Source organism: Protopterus annectens, chromosome 6.part0, assembly GCF_019279795.1.
Source record: "Protopterus annectens isolate FY-2018-M chromosome 6.part0, PAN1.0, whole genome shotgun sequence".
Taxonomy (NCBI): Eukaryota; Metazoa; Chordata; order Ceratodontiformes; family Protopteridae; genus Protopterus; species Protopterus annectens.
This window is the reverse complement of record NC_056737.1, coordinates 1372688378-1372713461: the sequence shown is the minus strand read 5'-3', so window position 1 is coordinate 1372713461 and position 25084 is coordinate 1372688378. Positions and strand designations below refer to the sequence as shown.

General features: G+C 43.6%; 1 protein-coding gene across 1 annotated transcript in view; it reads left to right on the top strand.

The window, feature by feature from the left end:
- Positions 1-25084, top strand: part of ACTR3 (actin related protein 3) — an 859006-nt gene that overhangs the window by 609196 nt on the left and 224726 nt on the right. Inside the window, exon 9 of the mRNA XM_044074929.1 lies at positions 11809-11901. Coding sequence (XP_043930864.1) covers positions 11809-11901 — 93 coding nt within the window. The remainder of the gene's footprint in view (positions 1-11808; positions 11902-25084) is intronic.

Genomic DNA, 25084 nt, shown 5'->3' with positions numbered 1-25084 from the left:
CATTCCTCCGGACCTGAATATAGTAGCAACTACCATACCGAGAACTGGACAGACTACTCAAGGCAAGACAGAGGGAAGTAACCAAAGGGTAGAAAGGGCTGCTGCAAGAGGATGTGGCAGGCAAATAAAAGCAAATCTGGTGGCCCTCAGGGCTGAGATCCAGAGAGGGAACAGCTGTGACTCAACTAATTTCATCCCTCCTCCTACTTCCCTTACCCCCTACCTCTGTCCAACCATTCTTCAGTACCCCTTCCTGTCCTCTTCCACAACAAAAGTCGGAGTCACTTAGGCCTCTCTGTGAAACAGTGGGAGGCCATCACTTCGGGCAGGTATGTGCCAAGACTCCAAGACAGGGATAGAGGTTACATTTTCTAAGCAAAGCAAAACTGTCAAGCATCTCTCCAGTCCCCAGGGATCAAGTAAGCCCCGTCTTCTTTGTGATGAAAGAACTTTTATCACAGGGAGATGTACAGAAAGTATCAGGAGAAGAGGGTACAGGTTTCTGCTGCAGACTGTTTTTGCTGTTAATTTAATTTTTTGTCTATATTAAAAAAAAAAAAAAAAAAGGCTCATGGAAGCCTATCTTTAATTTGGCAAGAATAAACAAATTCTGAAAGCCCTAAAATTAAAGTTGTTGAGACCATCTACCTGTCCTCTTTCCACAGAATTCGTAGGTCAGCCAGGACCTAAAGGATGTTTGCTTCAAATTCCATTAACCAGGATGGACAGATGTTTCCTCACATTTGGAAGAGGTGTTTCCCATTACCAGTTTACTTCCTTGCCATTTGGTTTGTCTGATACACCTAGGGTATTGTCATGGTGCCTGGCTTAAGTTGTTGATTATTACAACTAAAAGGACATTCACGTCCACTTGTACCCGGATGATTGTCTCAGTCAGGCAACCTTCCTAGGGGAGATTTCAGAAGGCTGCGCAATTTACTCTGACTTCCTTCTAATTCCCAGATCTCTCTGAATTTCTAAAATCTTGTCTGTTACTCTTAAGATGACTCCCATTTCTTTTGGCACTGCTGGACACACACTATAGGGCCTCTGCAACAAAATACTGTTTCTGTCAAAATACTTTCAGGTAGTAGCGCAGCATAGTCAGGTTGCTGCTGTAGGAGGAATTCCCAAGGTTGCTGGGATACATGGCTTCTTCCACACCAGTAGCAGTCCTTTCAAGCTTACACATGAGGAAGGTCAAGCGGTATTTAAACAGATGGTACCATCTTACTCCATCCTGCTTCTTGGACATGGTCATGAGGCACACATTGGAGAACTAAATATCCAAAGTGCCTGGGACAAAAATCTTAGGAGAAAACAGATCAAGGTAAATTGTGATAAAGCTTTGTAGCATCATGGTGTTCAAACCTATTTGGCAGCAGGGCACTCGACACCTCTTGAGAACACCAAAGTTATGCTGTACATCACCAAACAGGAGAACCCATCCTACAGGTTTTGCATACTACTGGTGCAAGCAGGGATCTGGGTTGAAAGTTGTGACTAACCCTCAGGGCCTCATACATTGTCTCAGGAGAATTCTCAAGCAGACAAGCTAAGCAGAACTGATTTTACACAAGGGCATATTTATGTTCTTGATCCACAGGTGGAGTGTACCAGAAGTAGATATTTTTGTCTTTCCAGTAAGCAAACAAGTCAGGAAGATTTGCACTAGAACAATTGACATTGTTGGCCTGGGTTAGAGATACCATTTGTAGGCCTGTGTCTCCATGCCATTCCAGGAATTTTAATGCCCGGGCTCCTGAAGATAGCAGACAAGGGAGAAATGCTATTCATAGCACCCTTTCAACCCTGTAACATTGGTTCTGCATTCTAAAGAGCTTAGGACAGAACTGGTCCTGCTGCATCAACATGTGAAATTCTTGAGTCAGAACAAGGGGTCACTTGTACATCCCCAGCCTGACAGCTCTCGAGTCTGGTAGCTCAAATGTGTTGGCCCTTATTCTGTTTAGGTACATGTTTTCTGATGATGTGCTGTCTATTTTGGGGAGGGGGGGGGATGAAACCAAATGCAAAGACATCATACCTGTCCAAGTGCAAAACACTTTTTTTGGTGCCTTCGATGATGTCAGGTTTTAAATGCAGCAACTCTGTCCTTGATACACACATACTAGTCAAACCATTACAAAAACAGATATCTGAAGTAGGAAATTTCATTTGATCATCAACCTGTGCGTATCTGATCCGACCTGGATCCAAGCCAGCAGCTTTCCAAGCTAGAGGTCTGAGCTCCAAGCTCCTCCCCCTTACCCATAATGCCTTGCCACCTCCTTCCAATCCCCAGATCTCGTTTGCCACGGCTTTGTCAAGCATGGGTTTCTCGAGCTCCTAGCTTTAGGCGATCTGTGAGTAGGAAAAGTTTCTTAAAATCTTACTAGTTTTTGTGCGTGTGAACAGTTAACTCCTTAGTTTAAACCCCTTTACCGTTCCTCTTAGTTTAAAGCCTAGTACGCCCCACCTTTTTTTTCCTTAGGTGTTTGTGTGAGGCGCGTGTGTGTTTTCTTTTGGGATTATGGCTGAGGCCTCTAAGGCCATTTTTTCTAAGTGCACTGAGGTGGTCATAAGCTGTCCCAAGCGGATGGCCACACTCAGTGCGTCCTTTGCCTGGGGGTATCGCACTTGTCTTCGAGCTGCCAAATTTGTGCAGCTTTTAACCCTCGGGCCCTGAGGGACAGGAGGAATAAGCTGATTCTGACGAGTCTTCTACCCTCTGAGTTGGCTTCCTCCTCCTCTCCCTCAGTGGCTACAGCCGCGGCTGCGGCTGTTCAGCCTGTTGTTCCGTCTCCCCTGGTGGGACTCAACCTCCCTTTTCTTCTCAGGGAGAGAGGGACTCTAGAAAGGAGGAGGAGAGGAGAGCAAGAGAAAAGGAGAAAGAGAGAGGGAGAAAGAGAAGGATAGGAGCCACAAGCGGCGGGCCGACTCTGCCCCCTCGGCCCCGCCTGCCAAGCTACTCTCCTCATCTCAAAAGATTTCTGGGCCTTCCTCCCCTCGGCTCCGTTCTCCACGCTTCTCACTGGAGCCAGAGGAGGAGACCCGACCATCTTCGAGGTTGTCGCGGTGGCCCTCCTGGCCAGCTTTGGCGGCCTCTTCTAGGTCGACCCGCAGTCTCTCTGATGCTGATATGGACCGGATGATGTGTCGTTTCCTCCAAACCCAGATGCAGATGAGAGTGCTGCTGCCTCCCCCCCTCCGGGGGGGGTTCAGCCTCACTTTTTGCCCCGAGATCTCCTTCTCCGATCCATTATCGGGTTTTGGAGCCATCGGATCGAGGAGTCCCGGAGCCAGGGTGTCGGTGCCGACTGTTATAGTTACCTCGATGCTGGCCATGCCATCGAGTTTGTCGGATCCCATTTCGGATCCGAGCTGTCGGAGCCGTGCTTCGGATCCCGGGGGGGCCAGTGTGTCTTCGACTCAGTTTCAGCTGGAGCACACTTCCCTCTCGGGTCCAAGCGCTTCGGCTCCGATGCCGATCCCCGCGCCGGGTCCGAGGGTGTTAACCACGGAGCCCAGAAAGATTGGTTCACCCTTGGCTTTCGACGTGGTGGAGAGGGTTCTCTCGAGAGGTTCGAGACCCCCTACTCTTTCTTCGGATCCAGCCCCCACTCCCTTGCAGCTGGGCTTGTCTTCCATCATCCAGTCCCAGGGACAGCCTGTGTTGATGCCCCAGCCCGTTCTACTGGCGGAACATGGCCCTGTTAGTTAGCCCTCCTCGGACAGTCCCACCAAAGAGGTCCCTCACAAACGTAAGTGTAAGAGGAGGCACTTGGACTCCCCTGAGTCCCTCACGGAGGACACCGATTTGAAAGAAGGGGAAGGTTCCCCCAGGTCACCCCCCCGATGACGTCTCCTTTGGGGACATTATGGAAATGCTTCACCTGAAAGGGGAGTGGTCAGCCCAAAAGCCTTCCTCGGACGAGTCAGTGTTTCTGGAGGCGTTCGCAGGCCCGTCTACCTCTTGGGTGTCCCCTCCTGCTGACCCCCTGGTTGACCTCATCACTACCAGGGTGTGGAAGGAGCCGGACACTGTAGAGCCGATCTCCAGGAGGCCAGACAGGATTTTCAGCCCCCCCCCCCCCCCCGTGGATAGGACGGCTTGGAGCAAGGGTTCCCCGATAGATGCCATGGTGGTGGCGGCAGCCACCAAGAGGGAACTCGCTCAGAATAGTTTCTCAGTCCATACCCCTGATAAGGAGTCTCGGAATATGGATCTTATTGGGAAGCGGATGTTTGCTTCAGCTACCTTTTCTGTAAGGGCGCTGAATTACTTGGCCCATGTTATTAGACTTCAGCTGGATCTGGTAAAAGAATATACTGAGTCTCCCCCTGAGCCCATGTCGGCCGAGGACAAACGGACTTTCTCGGCTCGCATGGCCACTCAAAAATCTGTTTCGAACACGTCTATGCGGCTACTTTCCCATGCCACGGAAGGAGCCGCTAGAGTCAGCGGGTCTGGTATCGCCTTAAGGCATCACACCTGGCTCTGGCTTTGTGACTTTGTGGAACCTTTCAAGGCGTCCTTAGCGGAACACACCCTTTGGTTCTACTCTGTTTGGGAAGACCGTCTTCGACACATTGGTTCAGAGCGAGAAAGATGGGAAGACGCTGTCTGCTGTCGGAGTCCGCTTCTCGACTCCTCAAAGGTCCTTTTCTAGGAACCAGAGGGGACAAAAGATGTGGTTCCAGAAGTCTCAGCAGTCCCGTTACGCTCCAGACCCTTTGTCCTTCAGAGGCAGAGGGGGACAAGGTGGACGCTGGCCCAGAGGCAGAGGGGGGGGGGCAAAAAATTTTGGGTCGTGGGAACCCTTTTCTGATCGACCCACGCAGCAGCCCTGAAGGGTTGCCCGACTGCTCCTCTGTGGAGGCAGTCGGGGGGGCATTTTTCGAAGCACTTGGCCCAATGGGAGTCCATAACATCAGATCACTGGGTGCTTCGAATAATATCCAGAGGTTACTCTATCCCTTTCATAAATCTGCCTCCTCAGTCGAGGCACCTCCCCGATGTACCACCCAGTCAGAGGGAGGCTGCAGCTTTAGAGGTAAAAAAGCTGCTAGAAAGAGCCATCCAGCACGTCCCCCCAGGACAATCCGGGTTAGGCAATTACTCCAGGTTCTTTTTGGTGCCAAAGAAAACGGGGGACTTGAAGCCGATCCTCGACCTTTCAACAATGAACCTCTTCATTGCCAAGGAAAAATTCCGGATGGTCACGCTTCAATCCATTCTGCCCCTGCTGCAGGAGAAGGACTGGATGTGCTCCATAGACCTCAAGGATGCGTACTATCACATTCTCATGGACAGGCATTCCAGGAGGTTTCTCCACTTAGGGGCCAGTCATTACCAGTTCATCACAGCCCCCAGGGTGTTCACCAAGGTCATGGCAGTTGTAGAGGCCCACCTGAGGCTTCAGGGAATACAGGTTTTTCCTTACCTAGACTGGCTGCTGACCGCCCCCACCAGGCATCTACTCTGCTTAGCCAGGGATTGTTTCCTACTTCTAGCATCCCATTTGGGGATCACCATAAACTTGAAGTCATCCCTCCAACCAGTTCAAGTCTTGGAGTTCATAAGGGCCAGGATAGACACGCTTCAGACCAAGGCCTTCTTGACATCAGAATTCGCAGTTTGACCTTGCACGTTTTAGCCCTTCTCCAGTCACCTGCCCTGTCAGTGGAGTTAGTCCTGAGAGCTCTAGGGTCCATGGCAGCAGCCATCAAACTCGCACCCTTAGCCCGCTTGCACATGAGGATTCTCCAGTGGACATTACAGGTTCAGTGGTCCATCCTTCACCATCTGTTGGACTTGCCGACTCCTCACAGCAATGTGTGCAGAAATTCTCTCTTGTGGTGGCTCCACTCCCGAGAGCTTTAGGAAGGGCGACCGTTTGTTATGCAGCAACCCCAAGCCACGGTGACACGGATGCTTTTCGCTTTGGGGGGGGGCATTATGTGGGCAGAACTGTTCAAGGTACGTGGACCGTTCTGCATATCAATATTCTGGACATGAGACCAGTGCTTCTAGCATTGCAAGCCCTTCATGCCTTTCTCCCTGCAGGGACTATTGCAATTCAGTCAGACAACATATTGATGGTCTGGTACATCAACAAACAGGGGGGAACCAGGTCTTACCCTCTTTGTCAAGAGGCCATGAGAGTTTGGGATTGGGCGATATCCACCAACCGTTTTCTGTTAGCAACGCACATTCTGGGTCGGTCCAACATCCTAGCGGACAAACTGAGTCGAACTATCCTCTCGCCTTACTAGTGGTCTCTGAATCCCTTAGTAGTGAAACAGATCTTCCGCAAGTGGGGTCAGCCTTGCTGGGATCTCTTTGTGTCGCCTTCCAACACGAAGTGCAGCGAGTTTTTCGCTCTAATTCCCCCTCTGGCGGAGAGCCCCAGAGACGCTCTAGATCATGCTTGGCCACCTGGTCTTCTGTATGCTTATCCTCTTCTTCCATTGATGATAAAATTCTTACAGAAAGCTCGTAGGTTGGGGAACAAGATTATCCTCATAGCCCCATTCTGGCCTCATCAAACCTGGTTCCCGTGCCTGTGGTAGCATCTTATAGCTTCTCTCTGGATCTTGGATCCCATCCCGGATCTAATATCTCATCCTTCGGGATTGAAACCCCCGAACCTGGTCGATCTCAAGCTCTCAGCGTGGCTGATCCAGTTCCATTAGTTGCTAGGACTCCCGGTATCTTGTCTGCAGTTAGATCTATCCTGGTAGCGGCGCATAAACCGTCTACCAGGAAGGTTTACAATAGTAAATGGAAGCTGTTTTCTATTTGGGCATCTCATAGGAAATTGGACACTTTCACTGCTCCCATCCCATCAGTGCTCGATTTTCTATTGCATATTTTTCAGCAAGGGGCCAGTTCTTCCACTGTAAAGGTTCAAATGGCTGCCATCTCGCATTTTCACATTGGAGGTAGTCTTAGTCCCCTCGCTTCCACCAAGATTTGTACGGCCTTTCTGAAAGGTACGATTCTCTTGAGACCCCCTGTTAGGAACCCCATCCCTCCTTGGTCCTTCAAGCTCTAACTGGACCTCCTTTTGAACCTGCAGCCTCTGTTGATTTGAAATTCTTGTTCTGGAAAACTGCCTTTTTGGTAGCCATTACCTCAACTAAAAGTGTGTCGGAGCTTCAAGCTCTCTGTATTAGAGCCCCGTATCTGGTTTTCCATAAGGACAGGGTCTCTCTCAGGACTAGCCCATCTTTCCTACCTAAAGTGGCCTCCGAGGCGAACATCAATCAGTCCATTAATCTCCCAGTTTTCTTCCCTAACTATCAAAACAAAGGGGAGTACAAACTTCATTTGTTAGATGTTCATAGGCAGTTACAGTTTTATTTACACAGAACAGCGGCCTTCCGCAAGTCTGATCAGCTATTTGTCTCTTTTGCTAAACCCTTCTTGGGTAAGCCTGTGTCGAAAGTGACTCTGGCCAGATGGATTTCAAGCTGGATTTTGTTCATATATAAACTATCTGGCCTGCCAGAACCTACTGGGGTTCGTGCTCACTCTACCCGTTCTATGGATACATCAGCTGCACTCTGGTTGAGAATTCCCTTGAATGACATTTGTTCTGAGGATACTTGGGCATCCTCTCATACCTTTATCTCTCACTATAAATTGGATTTAGTGTCTAGAGAAAGGGCGGCTTTTGGCTCTTTAGCGCTCTGGAATATCCTTCCTTGAGGACCTCCCAAGTTTTTGGTAGCTGGGGACTCTGTCCCACAGGTTGATGATCAAATGAAGTTTCCTACTTCAGATAAAGAAGTTATGTACTCACCAGAATGTTCCATCTGAGTAGGTAACTTCATTTGTCAGCAACCGACCCTCCCTCCTTCCCCCTAACCTGGTTCTTTGGTTTTCTTGATCACTAGGATGGTTTATCCAGGTTATTTGTTAATCCTTAGGTTAGGATTCTCCAGGTTGTTGCTTTGTCATGGTGAGATTATATAGATGGGCAAACGTGATCTGGGGATTGGAAGGAGGTGGCAGAGCATTATGGGTAAGGGGGAGGAGCTTGGAGCTCGGATCTCTAGCTTGGAAAGCTGCCGGCTCAGATCCAGGTCGGATCCAATACCCACAGGTTGCTGACAAATGAAGTTACCTACTCAGATGGAACGTTATGGTGAATACACAACTTCTTTTTTTTTATGCCACAGAGTGCATACTTCATCCATTTCAATATGCTGTGGGATCCCCCCCTTTACTCCGTGTTGCTAGTTAAGTATTTCCTCAAGAAAATCCTACATTTGAGACTTCCAACAAGAGAGAGAAATGAGGCATTGGTTACATTTTGCAGAAATGTATCTTGTCTGCCCCTGAAGCAGCTGCTTCTACATCCCTCAAATTTTTATCCTCTAAGGCTTTTATTTTACTTGATTTTATTTTATTTTTGGCAGTTACCTTTGCTAGAAAAAAATAAGTTGCAAGTTGTCAAGCAAAGAACCTTTCTTCATCTTCCGGATCACCCTATGTACTAATCCAGCCTTAATAGCCAAGTTGATGACAAAACTGTCAGTGACCCAGGTGCTCCACTTCTTTGTATTTTTCAACATCAGAATAGAACCTCTGGGTGAGGGTCCTCCAATTTTTGGATGTGCATAGGCAACCAGGATTTTTTTAAGCATAACAAGTAAAATTAGAAAATCTGATCAGCTGTTCATCTTTGCTAAGAACAAAGAGGGGAATCTAGTTTGCAAACCAAATGTGTACAGATGGGTAGGTCATTGCATCTGATTTTTATTCTTTTCATGGCAAGTGTACCCTGTCAGAGCTCATTCTGCTAAGGCTACTGCAGCCACCACTGCCTTCAAGGGAGTTAATGCACATTAACAGTACATCCTGGGTGCGGGTGTTTGGTTTTCCGTCAAAACTTATGTCCACATTTTCCCCACGCATTACAGTGTGGCTGTTGTATCAAGGGACAGGATGGGGTTGTTAACCATACTGAAGGGGCTACTATAACAATAACCTCCCAAGGGCCAGCCACCCAGTGGTCTATAAGCTGTTGTAATCTCCACAAGGGTCATTACTACAAAATTGAATTATATAATGAACATAGTACAATTGTGTTAGGAATACAGAGTTGCAAAAAGTATATTCACTGTTACCATACCAGTTTTCTCCCTCCTTTGTCTTTTTCTCAAACTCTGTGGTCATCTTTTGGTCAGAACTCTGTTCACCTTCTTGCCTTTCTTCCCGTGACAGGATGTCCTCCTTTAAGGTTGGCTTAGAACCTGGAGAGGCAGCTTGGGGGGGGGGTCTTGATGGACTTTTTTCATGAGGGTCATCATGATCAGGGTACAAGTACTCTGTCACAGACTGCCACTATTACAACCTGTCATGGCTAAAAATATCTGAAGATGGCATACACTGATGTTCGTGTTATACCACTGCTATCCACATGGGAGGGCTTTTTGCCGGGTGGAAGAAGGGTGGGGCTGGATATTGGGCCTTGTGTGTCAGGAAGTCCCTAGAGTTATTACTGCAGCTGTGAATATACTCTTAACATCTACAGTTGTGGTAAGTCTGCATTTTTTTGCAGGAGACGGTACCCCCCCACAGACTGCCATTTTTGGTGTCTCATTTGTCAACAAGATGATGATTATGCCAGTGTTGGTGTAGAGGGATTAAATTGACTACAACCCAGGATGACCTAGGTTCAGTTAGTAGCTTGGGTGACTGCGCATTTGAGAAGGATGGGAGCACCTCTCCCAGGGGAGGGCGGTGACTTGGACATTTCTTGAGAACATCCCTGGTGGAGACTGGAGACATCATTCTGAGGAGATATGGTCAGCCTGAGGGTGGGAAGGAGTTGAAAGGGCATAAAAAGAACCCCCCTGGACAGATGTGGAGATGGCAGAGTCCAGGGGTTGCCCTTAGGATCCACAACTGGCTCCAGCAATACCAGAGCAAGCATGAGGGGGGAGTATGAAGATTGGCTGGTAGACCCTGCAGGGATATGGGGCATTGGAGAGCTGGGCAGCTGGTAAAATATCAGAAGGGGACAAAAATGGGATCATTATACTTATATTTGACCATTGTAAAACTTTAAATAAAAGGTCTTTACTAAGATGAGCCAGAAACCATAGGGCTTTTGAAGAGCATAGTAATTTTTTGGCCATAGCCCAGATAATGCTGACTTGTATTTTTGGTGGAAGAACCTTGTGTTAAAGCTGGAGGCTTCTTAGTCTTTTTTCCTTGTTCAGAGGTTTGGCAGTCACCATAAAATGAGTAGAAAAATATAAATACTTTCAGAGGAGGGCAGTGGCACCAAATAGGAACAAGCTATTGATGTCTTACTAACATAGCCAGACATCCCACCAAGTTTTTTGCTCTCTCTAGCCCAAGAGAATGTGCGATCCTCCCTATCTGGAAAATTTTTCTTCCATCTTCCACATTTGCAGTTCAGACAGATGTTTGTAAGAAGGTGCACAGTATGGCTATAGTTTCTGAATAGGTTCCATTAGCAATGTTTTTTCTGTCTGTTAGATTGACTGTAGAAAATACTTCATGCTAGAGTTCTGTATTGAGGAAATGTCTTCACGTCAGACAGATGTTGATGGATGGATATCTAAAGAAAGCATCTAAAACAGGCATTCATCTAGATGTTTCAAGCCTTGTGTACAACTCTGGTCAAGGCTGAATTGCCAATCATCTTTGTGGGGCCATTTTGTAGTTGGTCTTTTCTTAAGATGTTCTAAAATTTTTGTGCTGTTGTCTGTGAGAAGGCAAGGTGTGGTTCAAAATCCAAGACCCATTAGTGAGGTGAGTAGATCTCAGCTTTGCGATGATATAGGGATTCCTTTTATAATAAAAAAAAAAAAGTCAGTCTTTGCAATACTCCAGTTTTGTGCACCTGCACATTGTATTATTTCAAGCCTTTGTGTCTTCTCTAATAAACATCTATATTTAGATTTTCATGGAATTATTAGGATCTCGCATATAATGAACAGATTTGTCCCTCGCTTTGAGTTATAATTGATGGTAAATGCACCCTGTCTTCTGGCTGAACAGCAGAGGGTGTCACTTTTGGAGAAGTCCTCAGCATTTTAGGAAGAATGTTTGAAATGGAGAATTAGACTCGTTCCTGGCTAAGAAAATGTACATTAAGCTTCTGGGTACTAAACGACAAAGTCCTTGTCCATTTTGTCAGTGTTGAAGGTTGAGGGTGTTTTCAGTAATACATCACAGGAACCTGATTCCATTACCTACTGTGTTCAGGAGAAACATCTGAACTTGTATTAAAAAAAAAAAAAAAAAAAAAAAAACATCCATCATTTTCATTTCCATTGATTCTACTAGGGGTCCAGAATAGAGCAGTTCTATATACATTGTCACATGATGGGGAGAGCAGAATCTTGGACAGGCTTGTTAACTAAATGTAAACATCTGTGAGCACCAACCTTCAACTACGGAATGCATATAGTGCAGTACCAGGGGATGTCCACCAAGAAATAGAGGAATTTGCTCAAGGAACAGCTCATGTTACTTTGAAAGATAAAATTCCTTATCTTTCTTGACTATAGGATAGGTTAAGCATATGATATAATGTGGCTGTAAAACTGCCGATGCTAATTCCATGGCTAATGCTACAGTCTCTGCTTAGAAGGTATGTATGGCAACATATCCAGCCTTCTCTCTCTGCTTTTCTGCAGTGTTTTCTGATAGGTTTATTTTTCTGTCATATTAAAACAATCTCACATGTTTGCTTTAATTCTGTTTTTGTTATTGACAGTCAGGATGCTTCTTTTTATGTTACATTTTCTCCCCCCTAGTTTGCAAATCCAGACTTCACACAACCCATCTCAGAAGTAGTAGATGAGGTTATCCAGAACTGCCCAATTGATGTTAGAAGACCTTTGTACAAGGTGGGTGATTTCAAGTGATACATTGTATTCATTGCTTAGCTGATTTTCTTCTCAGATGACTTGTTTGTGGTAAAACCTCTGTTTCTGTTACATTGCTTGATTCCTGTGTTTTGCTTGTGGAGAATGTGTCTGTGGCACAGTTTTCTTCATTTAGGAGGTGTGGTATTATTTTCCATATCTAAATGTGTAAGTACTCCATGTGGCCATTTGGTAGTGTTCATGAGTATCTGGTGTCCTTTCACAATTAACAAAGCTGTGTATATACACTATTACTGTGGTCCTCAGTTTACCTCCTGCTAAACTGATTTGAGCTTGCATTCATAAACTTTCTTGCCATCACACTACTTTTCTACTTCCCCTGTATTCTCTTGCTCTAAATTACTGTGGTCCTTCCTCCATCTGTTTTCAATACTGCAGGATCTCTGCCACAAGACCCTACTCATACAAGCTTACTGAGAATTTTGTCATTGCACTGTACAAGCACATATATCATGAAGAACCTTGCAGTCTGTTAACATTAATCAGTTGAATACATTCCTGATTTGTGCTTGAAAGTCTCTGTGAAATAATATGTGCACTTTAAGGACCTCTTACTGAGTTGGCCACTGTCCCCTTTTTCCTTGACCAATAGACTATACTGCATATGCCAGTTATTTCGCCTCAGGAAATGATAGAAAACCTGTTTTAGTTGATAGCTCTTTGTCAGTTACTTTGTACTGGCTTTAAACTGACTGCCCAAAGGGTGGGAACCTGACATTCTCACTGTAACTGAAATTTGGCTTAAACACAGCATCAACTACTCCAAAGTTGTACCTCCGTGTAAAGAAGAAAGGTGGTGGAATTGTTTTTAACGTTTCCCAACACCTGCCACATTTTCTCTTACATTAACCAAGTATCAAAGTTCAATTCAGCAGAGTTTCTTATTGCTTTTCTCAAAATAAACAAGTATGTATTACTGTCCTTAACATACTCCTGATGACAGTTCAGCTATACTGGAAGGTATCCTACATTGGATATCCATGACATTTCTATAAGAAAAAATACTATTAGGTGATGTGAATGTCAGCTGGTTGAACATTAACTCTTAGCTCCTCTACATCTTGCATGAACTTTTATGGTTTCATGCAACTAATTAATAGCTTTACACATTATAGCAAGGCATCACATTCTCTGTCGTACTGGATCCTAGTATCAGACTCTAGTAAATATAACATCACAGGCACAATGTCAGACATTGTGTGATAATCTCTAGTCTGTATGACCAGACATCTCACACATCCAGTTAAACAGCATATTTATAAAACAAACACACAACCTTTCCAAGTTTAACCCAGAAATGTTCATTACTACACTATCATCTATTAAATGGAAATTCCTAAAAATCCTCCCCTTAGACGATGCTGTAAATGAATTTAATGCAGCTTTTCTAAATATCCTAAATAGCCTTTTGCGCCTCCTAGAAGGAACCAACAAAAAACAAATAATGCAATTTGGCTTTCCAAAAAGAGTAGAATGCTAATGCAGGATAGAGAAAAAGCATGGAAAGAATGGCAAAACTATAAAACACCTCAGCATCTTGAAAACTTAAGAATGTTTCACAGTTGTACTGTGACTGCCGGTGACTGTCTTTTCACTAATACAGTAGGTAGAAACTGGAATCTTCTTCCTAGTGACATAACTCTGACTACATCTTTGCCTCTTTTCAAACAGAAAATTAAACTGTACTTCCAAAACCACTGGCTCTGTTCCTGCAGTACACCTGACTAAGTTACCTTATTTATTACTCTCTTACTCCTCTATTCCTTTCCTCTCCACTCCAACTCCTGTTTCTGATCCTACCACTATTAGAACTATAAGTACTATACTTTCTCTGTAAATTTGTTGAAATTGAAAAATAGTACCTTTCTTATTTTATTATTACAAAACCTGTTACATTACTGTTGAATATCTCTCTTACAGTGTTTTAATAATGTATTGTTTTTGAGCAAATATATTTCTTATGAAATGTACTAGTAGATAGTGGAGCTTTTCTCCTCGGGCCTCTGCTGAAAATGGACTTGTTATCCAGCCAGACTAGCCCGGTCAACAAATGTAAAATAAAAAATAAATTGTACTAAAAAGCAAATAAATGAAGACAAAAAAACTGTAGTATAATAACTTTCAGAATAATACTAAACACAACCCTAAAAAAATGTTGGACATCAGTTAGAGAAATCTTGCATCCAGGCCAAAAATTCTACCCAAACCCCTTCTCCCAGTAACTCGCTACTCAAAACTGCAGTACAGTTCAACTCCTGATTTATAGATGGTATAGCATCTCTAACCAAGGATGCCTCAACATCTAATCCCAACCCTACCCAACTGGCACATATCACCACATCCACTTTCACCTTCACACCTGTGCCCCGCATCCTGTATAAAACTGCTTAAACATGAACCATGCTGTTCTTCAGCTGCTGACCTTCCAAGCAAGTACCTAAAAATAGCAGCCAACAGCATTGCCTATCGTGTCTTAGTCTTTATAAATAGGTCAGTCCAGGAATCCCATGTTTATTCTCTCTGGAAAAAGTTGCACATTATCCCCCCTGCCCAAAAGAGGAAATTCATTCATTAATAACATTAGACATATGGCAGTCATGTTTCCCCTTGCCAGAATACTTGAAAATGTAATAAAAAACAATTGCTAGACTATCTTCTGCAGGAAGAACTCCTATTCCCTACACAACATGGCTTCTGTCCTTCCCATAGTACTAGCACTGCCCTTCTAACTTGTATAGACACTGTCAATAAAGCTAGAGATAAATGCAAGCTAGTCTCTTCCTTATTTTAGACTTGTCTAAAGCCTTCGATACAGTTTCACAGCAAACTTCTACTAATGTTCTCACTAGCTGTCTCTTAGTCTGCCCTTCTGTGGTACAAAAACTACTTGTTCAATAGGTATCGGCCAGTAAAATGGCACTCCACAATCTGTCCTTAATTCGCAGTCTCCACCAGTGTACCATAAGGTTTTATCTTTGGTCCCCTTCACTTTAACATTTTCACCATAACCTTCTATACAGCCACACAACAGGCCACCCTAATACAAGTATGCAGATGATTCCACTCTTATTTGTACATCTGACAACATGGTGCACCCCCAAAAATGTACTCAGTCACTGAAACATGGCTTCATAACTCAAAATTCCTGCACAACCCAAAAAAGACCGAACTGCTACTATTTTCCCCAAATCCCTCTGTCATGAAAAAAATCAAAATGTAAAGTTCTCTTTTGATAATACAACCATCAAAATCACTTCTCATAGCAAATTATTAGGTGGGATAGTGGCTTACATTTGACCTGCATGTACAAAATTGAATAAGAAAAACTCATCAAAAAATAGGAATGCTTTGGAGAGACAAAAACCTTCTCACCAACGCAACTAAAACTACATTTGCCACTACTTATCTCATCCCCACACTTCTTTAGGAAGCTGTCATGCTTACTTAACCACAAGGTTTCACAAAAATTGAACAATGTTATAACAAGGTTGATACATTTGCAGCAAATATCCCTTTTGAGCTCACCACTGCATAACACTAAAGCCTAAATTTGTTAGAACTGCCTCATCAACTAACACATACACAACGTCTTGCCACCTGTAAAATTATCTGGCATCCATCTGCCTGTCCAGGACTAAAAACCATTCTACACAACGATGTTCCTAGTCAGTCATTGTGATACAGTGACCAAAACCTCCTGTCTTGCAGATCTGTCAAATCTGCTCATAGAAGGTTGCTAAGGCCTGAAAACTCCTTACCTGTATCCATCAGGTCTGTACCTTCCCTCCTATCTTTCAAAACCACTCTCAAAGGCTTCCTAGCTAAACTCTGGCTCTAGTCTTGCTCAAAACCAAGGTAAACTCTATCCCTATATGTGAACAAGTACCTTTTCATTCTTTATACTTGTTTTACTGTCCTTTCTTCACTTAATTCATTACTTCTATCAAATTCTCTTCCTGACTGTCTAAATTTACCTCACTTCATATTGCCACTACTGTTTGTATTAGACTAACTTAACCTTTACTTTCTGTACAAATCATCTAAAATTTCTTTAAATATTAAGTGATTGTCATATGACTTGTATAGATTCTTAACCAATATTTTTATTTTATTACTAATTTATTATAATTATCCGCAGTGGTGGTGCTGCGATAGCGTTGTCGCCTCACAGTAAGGTGCTGTCCGGTTCGATTCTCAGCTAGAGTGTCTTCTGCGTGGAGACGTGTGTGAATGGTTATACCTTCATTGAAGGTTGTGCATTAGGGCTGGCAACTCGGCACGTAAAAAAATCAACTGACAATCATTAGCGGACCGGAGTTCCTCAGTGGCGTCCCCTAACCGTGAAAAGCCAAAATACACAACAACTAATTTATTATAATTATTTAAACTGCAGATGTTTTTATTTTTGAATATTTTAAAATTATTGTTAAAATGTTTTGTAATTTGGAGCTTTTTCTTACCTGTCCTCTGCTGAAAATGGGGATTCTTTCAGTTGGACTTTCCCCGGTAATCAAATGTCAATCACTAAATAAATTCACTAAATAAATAAATAAAATAAACTATTTGTATTCTAATATTAGTTGGATCCAAACCCTATTCAAAATATACAAGAGTTTGGAAATGCAAAGGTCAGAAGACAAGCAAGCATTACACAGGTTTCTGTGAATGATGCCAGTACCTTGCAAAGTTTTATCTAATATGCCTGCCTCTCAGAATTGTTTAAGAGCTGCAGTCTTGCAAGAGGATATATTTGTTTGTAAATCAAGAACATTTACACACTCCTAAAATAAAATTGTTCTTGTAGAACAGACTATTAGAAGTAGAGTGTAGATATGGTAAATTCCATAAATCTGTATAAGGTAAAGAACTTCAAATGGAAACAGCCCACAAACCCTTGCAAGACATGTTCAGAACGTCTTTGAGGAAGGCACCTCTGAGATTGCAGATGTTTGCTAATCTATAGTTGTACAGTCTGAAGTAGAAATACAAACCATGGATGGAAATAAACAGCAGATATGTTGTGTAGAGTATTTGACATGGAGTTATGTACGGTTTTTAGAACAACCAGAAATAATTTTGCAATACCACAGTTACCAATGGCAGAAGTTAAAGAATTTTGTTTGTGGACTGAGCTTTAACTAGAAATTGATTTACTGAAGGATGTTACATGAAAGGATGACTAGAGCAAAAGTCATCCATACGAAAAGTTTAGTTTTATTTTTCTTTCAAGGAAGAAATTAGTTATGTCCATGGTTTAATGTTCAGAGCTGACAGAATAATTCCCAAATAACCCAGAAAAATGGTGTTTAACAGGGTACGCAAGTTGTATCTAGGCACAGTCAAATGTGAGGAAAGAGCAAGAAATGTAATGTTTTGGCAGGAATACTAACTCATGGAAAGTGCTGCAAAGTTGTACCGTGTTCAGTACAAACCATAACAGTCTTAAAGAAGAGATGCTAGTTGTGTACCATTTTTCGACCAGAATTGGCTCTGATTTGCTGAAGCTCAAAGAAGCTGTGCATCTCATTTTATGAATGATTAATCTTACCCATAGGTGCAAGTGTAGCTTGCTCTGCAGTGCAGTAAGAAAGGGGGCTCTGACTGTAAACCACGCAACTTTGGCTTTGATCAACAAAGCCAGTTCTTGAATCAGCCAGGGGGGTGAGAATTGAGTGGCATTTTGACATCTCGACTACCCTAGCAGGGAACGGTGAAGCTTTCATCTAAGGACTAGCTGGTCTCAGTGGAGTCCAAGGAATTGTAGTCCATTATTGTATGTGTATATTAGGTATTTTAGGTAATGGTGGACAAGACACTGGGTAGGGCATATGAAAAAGCCTCTGCAACAATCAGGATGATGCCTTACTGGGACACTTTGATCTCCTCTCTGCTCAGTTCCTCTTGGGTTAAAAGCTTATCTGTTCTTGCAGGGACCCACTCTGTGAAAGTAAGCTAGGCAGGTGATAGAAAGGAGAGTTTTGAGTGGAGAATTGTGGAAGGGCTTCGGGGGAATGTCTGATAGTAGACAGTTATGACAGAAACAAAATAATTTTACAGATGTATATGACAGGTTCAGGTGTAATTATTCCATTAGTCAGTATTATGGAAATAAGGGATACCTGATGAATTTTGTTATATCTGACAGTAGTCTACATTACAAGACTCCTGAATTAAGAATATCTTTGCACAACTGGAAATTCAAGCATATAGAACACCTACTCTGGACTGCCCTCAGTCCAGTGGACAGCTATAGAGAACTATACGGACATTGAAGAATCTCATGAGAAACAGCTGTCGTAAAGCTGAGAGGATTGTCATCTTGCAGCTGTGGAAAAGACATTTGCCATTGTAGGTATCTGAACTTTCATTAGCTCAGTTGTTAATGTGCAGAAAATCAAAAAAGCAGTTTGCCCACTATGTGTTGCTGACGGCATGAACTCAACAAATGAAATGCTGGAAAGAAGTGAGCAAAGACTGATTATTGTGCTAGGAACTTCAAATGTTTACCACATTTTCAGTTTGGCAGTAGAATAAGAATACAGAAGTCTTATGAAAGTCCTCCGTTTGAAGCTGAAGTTTTTGGTAAAGCTGCCAAACATCCATCTTTTGTAGTTCGTGAGAAAGATGTTAAGCCAGATAGAAGGAATTGCAGACATTTGTGAAAGACAAATGCATTGAAGTGAAGGTTCCAGGAAAAGAGGACGAGAGTCGCAGCCAGACCTGTTGCATGAAAGTAGACTGACACTTGTGTTTAAGAGCTGCACAGAGTCCTAACGTTGTGTCTCAGTGAGGCTGCTGTTCAGAGGGCAGTGTCCCAAAAAAGACCAGATTTCCACTGTAAACAGTTGGTTGAATTCTCTAGGGGTGTATATTAGTTAGTCGAAGATTCACTTTACCAAACCTGACTTCATCGACCCCAAACCACTGAACTTCACATCCGTGAAAGATTTAGGAAAGGAAGCAGTTGGCCAACAGCACGGCTTTGCCCTTTTCCCCACTGTAGCGCAATCTGTGGGTTAGTTTATATAGTTATGGGGGACTTAAGTGGGGTTGACATAACTGTGGTGTGTGTTCCGTTGTGGTGTTGGCCAAGTGCTTTCTTTCCCTGGTGAAATCTTTTTTCGATGTGAGCGTTTGCAGAGGTGAGGTTCGGTAGTTTGGGGCCGATGACGTGATATAGACCCATTCTCTAGATATGGTAGACCATTGACCAAAATAGATGGATATATGGACTGCTAAACAGTTAGTACAAGGACTGAAATGCTTAATTTATTACAGATGTCTGCTGAATGTACAGAAAGTTTGATTTTGATGTCATAAACCAAGAATACTTGATCTGTAGTTCAGAATGATTAGTATAACATCATTCGTGCTACCTTCTATATAAAGGAATATTTTTTTTAACTTTGTAGTGGATTAATGTGTATAATGCGTTAGCTGAAGTGATTTGCATATGGCATAGTACATAATCTAGAGAATTCGAAGAATAGGTGCTGTTATTAAACTCCTAGCATGGCTTTATGAGAATTAAATATTTTATTAAAACTTTCCCCTGTCTTGCCCATAACTTGTTTATATTGTTTAACAGGCCACATATCCACAATCTTGATCTCTTAAGTTTTCTGTCTAAAATCCTTCTAGACTACATAGAAAATCGTATTTGTTTATTTTTTTACATTTTTTTCCTGTAAATAGTACATCTTAGTTTAGATTTAGATTCAGCTGTACCTTTCCTTTAGAGCTTTCACAGACTTTTAGCTTGATGTCATCTTAATAATTCATCTGCTTGTGATGCATCTTTTGGCATATTGCTGTCCCCTGTGATATGTTCCCCACTCAAATGTGCACATGACTCACTGATGCCAGTAGCTGGTCTGTTCCAGTGGCCTTAAAGACAACCCTTGAAGAACCTCAAACAGTAAGGGCCAGTGTGCAAATAATCTCCTTGACATTCCTTTACAAATTCTAAACAAGTAATTTGTAAATAATCATTCCACTCCTAACAGTATCGGTTTATTCCAAAGACTGTTGTGGTAAAGCTCATCACATGGTTTCTGTTGGTCACTTAGTCATACAAAACACTTCATTTTTATCTTTCCTCAGAAATCCTTTAAAATACTTAATGAATCTGTAGTAATTCATCCATATGACCCATGTTTGCTGGATATTAAGTAAGGTTCAGTAGATACATCACTGATGTTCTTAGTGTTTCATTGTTGGAGTCATCACACTTGGGTTATCCTGCCAGGGGTAGCCCTCAGTTGGCCCAAATACCAGAGGCTTAGTATTTCTGCATCGGTTGCTGTCGCTTTAAGACTGATGGCAGGATGTCAAAGGTATAAAAACAGGCAGCCAACACCATTACATCAGTCTTTCTTGCCGAGGAGCCCGAAGCAGAAGCGGTTCGCAAGAGTGCCGGTCGGCCGCTACCTGAGTTTTTGTTCCTATATTGAATCATCCTGAAGTCTTCAAAAGCAAAGTACCCCATTGTGGATCCTTTTTTCTTGCTCTAACCAGTGTCAGAAAAATTTAACAATTGTCTCGCCTGTGGATAGCAAATACCACACCGAGATTTCCATTCTTACTGCATCACCTGTTTAGGCCCAGAACATGACGTACCTTGCTGTCGGTTTTGTGCTTTGTTCAACACCCGAACTATTCGTCATCGGGCCCTTATTGTAGCTAAATACTTTCGTTCTCGATCTCAGTGTTCCGAAATGGCTTCGGTAAGCCATCCGACTACCGATCTTCTGAAAAAACGTAAGGATAAAGATGGAGACAGACCGCACAGGTCCAAAACTGCCAATGATGTTTTGTTAAGCTAGTCGCCAGTTCGCCAGTACTCAGGCGCTTTCGGAGCACCTGATGCCCACTTCGATGGATTCCCAGGCTGGTACAGAGACCCGCTCGGAGTCAGGTATTCCACGAGACTCTTCTTTGACTACGGAACCTGTGGATGTCTCTACCTTGGATGGGTCCGGAGCCACTGTGCAGGGAACAGCTTCTGAGGAAGTTCTTTGCACTACCGATATTCGACTTAAACAGGCTATTTTTTTTGCGTCTTCAGTTCTTTCTAAAACTACCGAGTTTCTAAGGCCAAGAGTATGAGCTACTCCTAAAAAAAATGACCGAAATTCAAATGACCGCTTCCTTGCCACAATCTCAGATGCTTAAAATGGCAGAAGACCTGATCATACTGATTAGGGGAAGCCAGCCTTCCCCTGTTAAAAGAATGAGACTTGTCCCCAGCAGCTTTCTGACCAGGAGTCCGATGACTCTGAGGTTTTTGAATATGAAGACAGGGCTTTATCTGCCTATGAGAATTCAGATGCAGAGGAATCCATTCCTTCTGCCTCCCCTCCAGAGGACTTTTCTTTTGGTGAAACCTTACATACTTTGAGAGAGCATTTCTAATGGGAATGCCAAGATTATCCTCAGTCCAAAAAGAGACTCAGGGAATTTTAGAATTACCACAGCACAGACCCTAGCTAATACCTCCTGTTGTGGATGATGTCTTTATGAAATCCAGCCTAACTCCTGATACTTTACCCCTGCTCCAAGGAAACCGGATGGGTACTACAGAGTCCCTGACTCACAAATTTCTCTTCAAAAATCCTACTCGTGATCCAGAGGTCATCTCCCAAGGACCTAAAGTAATAAAAGCAACTACAGCTAAGAATCCCACCCCCTCAGACAGGGATTCCCGAGCTTTAGACAAGATGGGGTAAAAAAGTATACGTTTCTGCAACTCTCGCGATTAGAGCATTGAGATGTTCGTGTTTCAGTGTTGCAGTCCTAACAGTCCACCTCCCGGTAGCCCTTAGTGGGCTAGAATACCAAAGGTAAGGAAAAATTACGTCGGTTGCCGAATGTTGTAAAGGATGTCAGTGCGTCCAATACAAAAGGAGGCAGCCGACATCACTTCCTCGGTCTTCCTTGCCGCGGAGCCTGAAGCAGAAGCTTTTCATGCACGGGTGCTGGTCGGCAGTTTACCTTTGTTGAATTTTGACTACGAAGTGTTGAAGTTTTCTACAGCTAAGAACCCTGTTGGGGCTCCTCTTTTCTTGCCATGACGAATGTCAGAAAAAGTTAATAATTGCCTTACCTGTGGAAAGCAGATTCCCCATAGAGATTTTCATTTTTATTGCATTATCTGTTTAAGCCTTTATCACAATGTTCCCAGTTGTAATCTTTGTGCCTCCTTTAATTCTTATACTATCCATCGTCTGGCTAAGATTTTGGCTTAGCATTTCGGAGGTGTTCATCGTGTTACCCTGCTGCAGTCATCACACTTGGGTTATCTTGTCATCAGGCGGTCCCGCAGTCGGCCTGAATTCCAAAGTCTTGGTCCGGCGTTGGTTGCTGTCGCCTCTTCCCTGACGTCAGTGCACCAGGGGTATATATGATGCATCCGATGCCATTTTCTTCAGTCTTTCTTCCGTGCGGTGCTGAAAGCAGAAGCAGTTCGCAAGTGCCGGTCGGCCGACTCCTGAGATTTTTGAAGTCGAATTTCAGATCCGAAGTCTTCAATAAAACTAAGTACCCCGTTGGGGAAACTTTTCTTGCCTCAGACAGATGTCAGAAAAAGTTAACAATTGTATTTCTTGTGGGAAGCAAATACCTCATAAGGGTTTTCATTCTTATTGTATACCTTGCCTAGGCCCAGACCATGATGCGCTTTTGTGCTAGGTTCAATAAGCGTACTATAAAAAGACCCTTTGATTTCGCACATCACTACTTCGGTAAAAAATTTAAGTGCACAATGCCGTCGGAGCAACCGACTACCGGCGTGCACAAAACACGCAAGGATAAGGACAGGCAGCCTAGACCCAAGCCAGACTCCGAGGCCTAGGTATCCGGTTCACCGGTTTTCAGTGAGGCTCCTACGCAACTTCTGGCTACCGCAGAATTGGAACCCGAGACCGCTTCGGATCCCTTGGCGGAGAGTGCTAGGCCGATGCAGCCATTTACTTTAGGCCCTACCGACGACATTGCAGAAAGAGATGTCGGTTCTGCAGAAACACCTTCGGTTTCTGAAGGTGTCTTCAGACCGACGATGCTCACTATAAAAACGTATCCTAAGCTTAAGACTCCTATTAAACCAAAAAAGACTGCACTTCAGTCTCCAGTTCAAGGCCCCATGCCTAAGAAACAGATGCTTAAAATGGCTGAAGATTTGATCTCTTTAATCAGGGGTTCCCAACCCCCTCCCCCCGACAAAAGGCCTAGACAAGAGGAAGATTATGCTTCCTCTGATCAAGTGTCTGTTTCATCAGGCTCCTCTGAGGAACAAGATTACTCCTTTCCCCCTTATGAAGATTCTGATGCTGAGGATTCCGTTCTCTCAGCTTCTCCCCCTGAAGACTACTCCTTTGGGGAAACATTACACACTATGAGGGAACATTTTCACTGGGAAGGTCAGGACTACTCTGACTCAAAGAAAAGGCTCTGAGAGTTTCTTTTACTCCCCCAGCACAGACCTCTTGCTATCCCCCCAGTTTTAAACATTGTGGATGATGTTTACTTAGAATCTAATTTAAATCCAGATTCTCTGCCTCCTGCCCCAGCCAAACCAGACAGATATTATAGAGTGCCTGACTCCCACAAATTCCTTTATAAAATCCCTGTTGCTGATCCAGAGACCATCTCCCAGGGTCCCAAAGGGGCTAAGGCTTCTATGGCAAAAAATCCTGTACCCTCTGAAAGGGACTCCAGAGCACTAGACAGGTGGGGGAAAAAGGTTTAAACCTTGGCCACTCTAGCTATGAGAGCACTAAATTGTCAATTTCACATGCTAAAATACCAGCAATTTCTAATGTCTCAAATAAGACAAAAAAATGAGCACACTCCCTCAGCCTGAATTGAAAGAAATGCAGGATCTGTTGCATGCAACTGAACAGATGGGCAAACATACTTTACAATGTGGATTTGATTCCTTGGAAGCTTCCTGTAGAGCAGCTGTTACTGGGTCTGTTATACGTAGGCATGCTTGGTTAAAGGAACAAACTCTGCCTGATCATGTTAAAGCAAAGCTTCTAGATGCTCCCTTACAGCAGGATGTCCTATTTGGAGTTAAAGCAGAAGAAGTCTCAAAGAAAATGGAGGATAAGGCAAAATCTGTGCAGACGGTCAAAGATTTTCTACAGGTTCAGCCCCCTTGCTTCAGCAGAAATTGGCCAACAAAAAATTGGTCCTTTCCAGCTACTGACGGACCACAGAGGGGGGGTAAATACAGACACCCAAGAGGCAGAGGACAACCACAAACCCACTACAAACCTAGACAATGGGGCACTGCAACACAGAAGGGAAGAGAAGACAGGCCCCAAACTACTAGAAGGCAAACTCAATGACTTAAACCTCATATGGCCAAGCAAGACTCTCTTGGCAGCTCCCTTGGGAGGAAAATTAGCACTTTTGTCAGACAACTTCCACATTGTCACAAAGGACAAAGAGGAATGCCAAACCTGCCACAAAATCAATGGGCAGAGGCACAAAAACAAATTACAGCTCTCATGGACATGAGAGCCATTCAGCTGGTACCTACCTGGGAGCAAGGCCAAGGATTTTACTCAAGACTCTTTCTAGTCCCCAGAAAGGACAATGCCTGGAGACCAATTCTGGACCTTTCAATTCTAAACACCTTCTTACAAGTACCCAAATTCAAGATGCTAACACTACAGCAGCTTCTTCCCATGTTGGGCAAGAAAGCATGGCTAGTAACATTGGACCTCAAGGAGGCATACCTGCATGTCCCTATCAGACAAAATTGCAGAAAATACCTCCGTTTCATTGCAGGTTCAACCCATTACCAATTCTCTGCACTGCCCTTTGGCTTATCCACTGCGCCCAGAGTTTTCACAAAATGCCTGGCACCAGTAATTGCATACTGCAGACAAAGAGGAATTCAAATATAGCCATACCTGGACGACTGCCTCATCCAAGCAGAAAGCAAGGACATCCTCTTACAACATCTGGCTTTTGTAAAACATCTTCTAAGTTGCCTAGGGTGCACAGTAAACGAAAAGAAATCAAAACTAGTACCCTCACAAAATATGACATTCCTGGGTGCCAGCTTGAATACAACGGCCCAGAAGGCTTATCTGATGCAAGACGACTACAACTGACTCAATATTTCAAAACAATG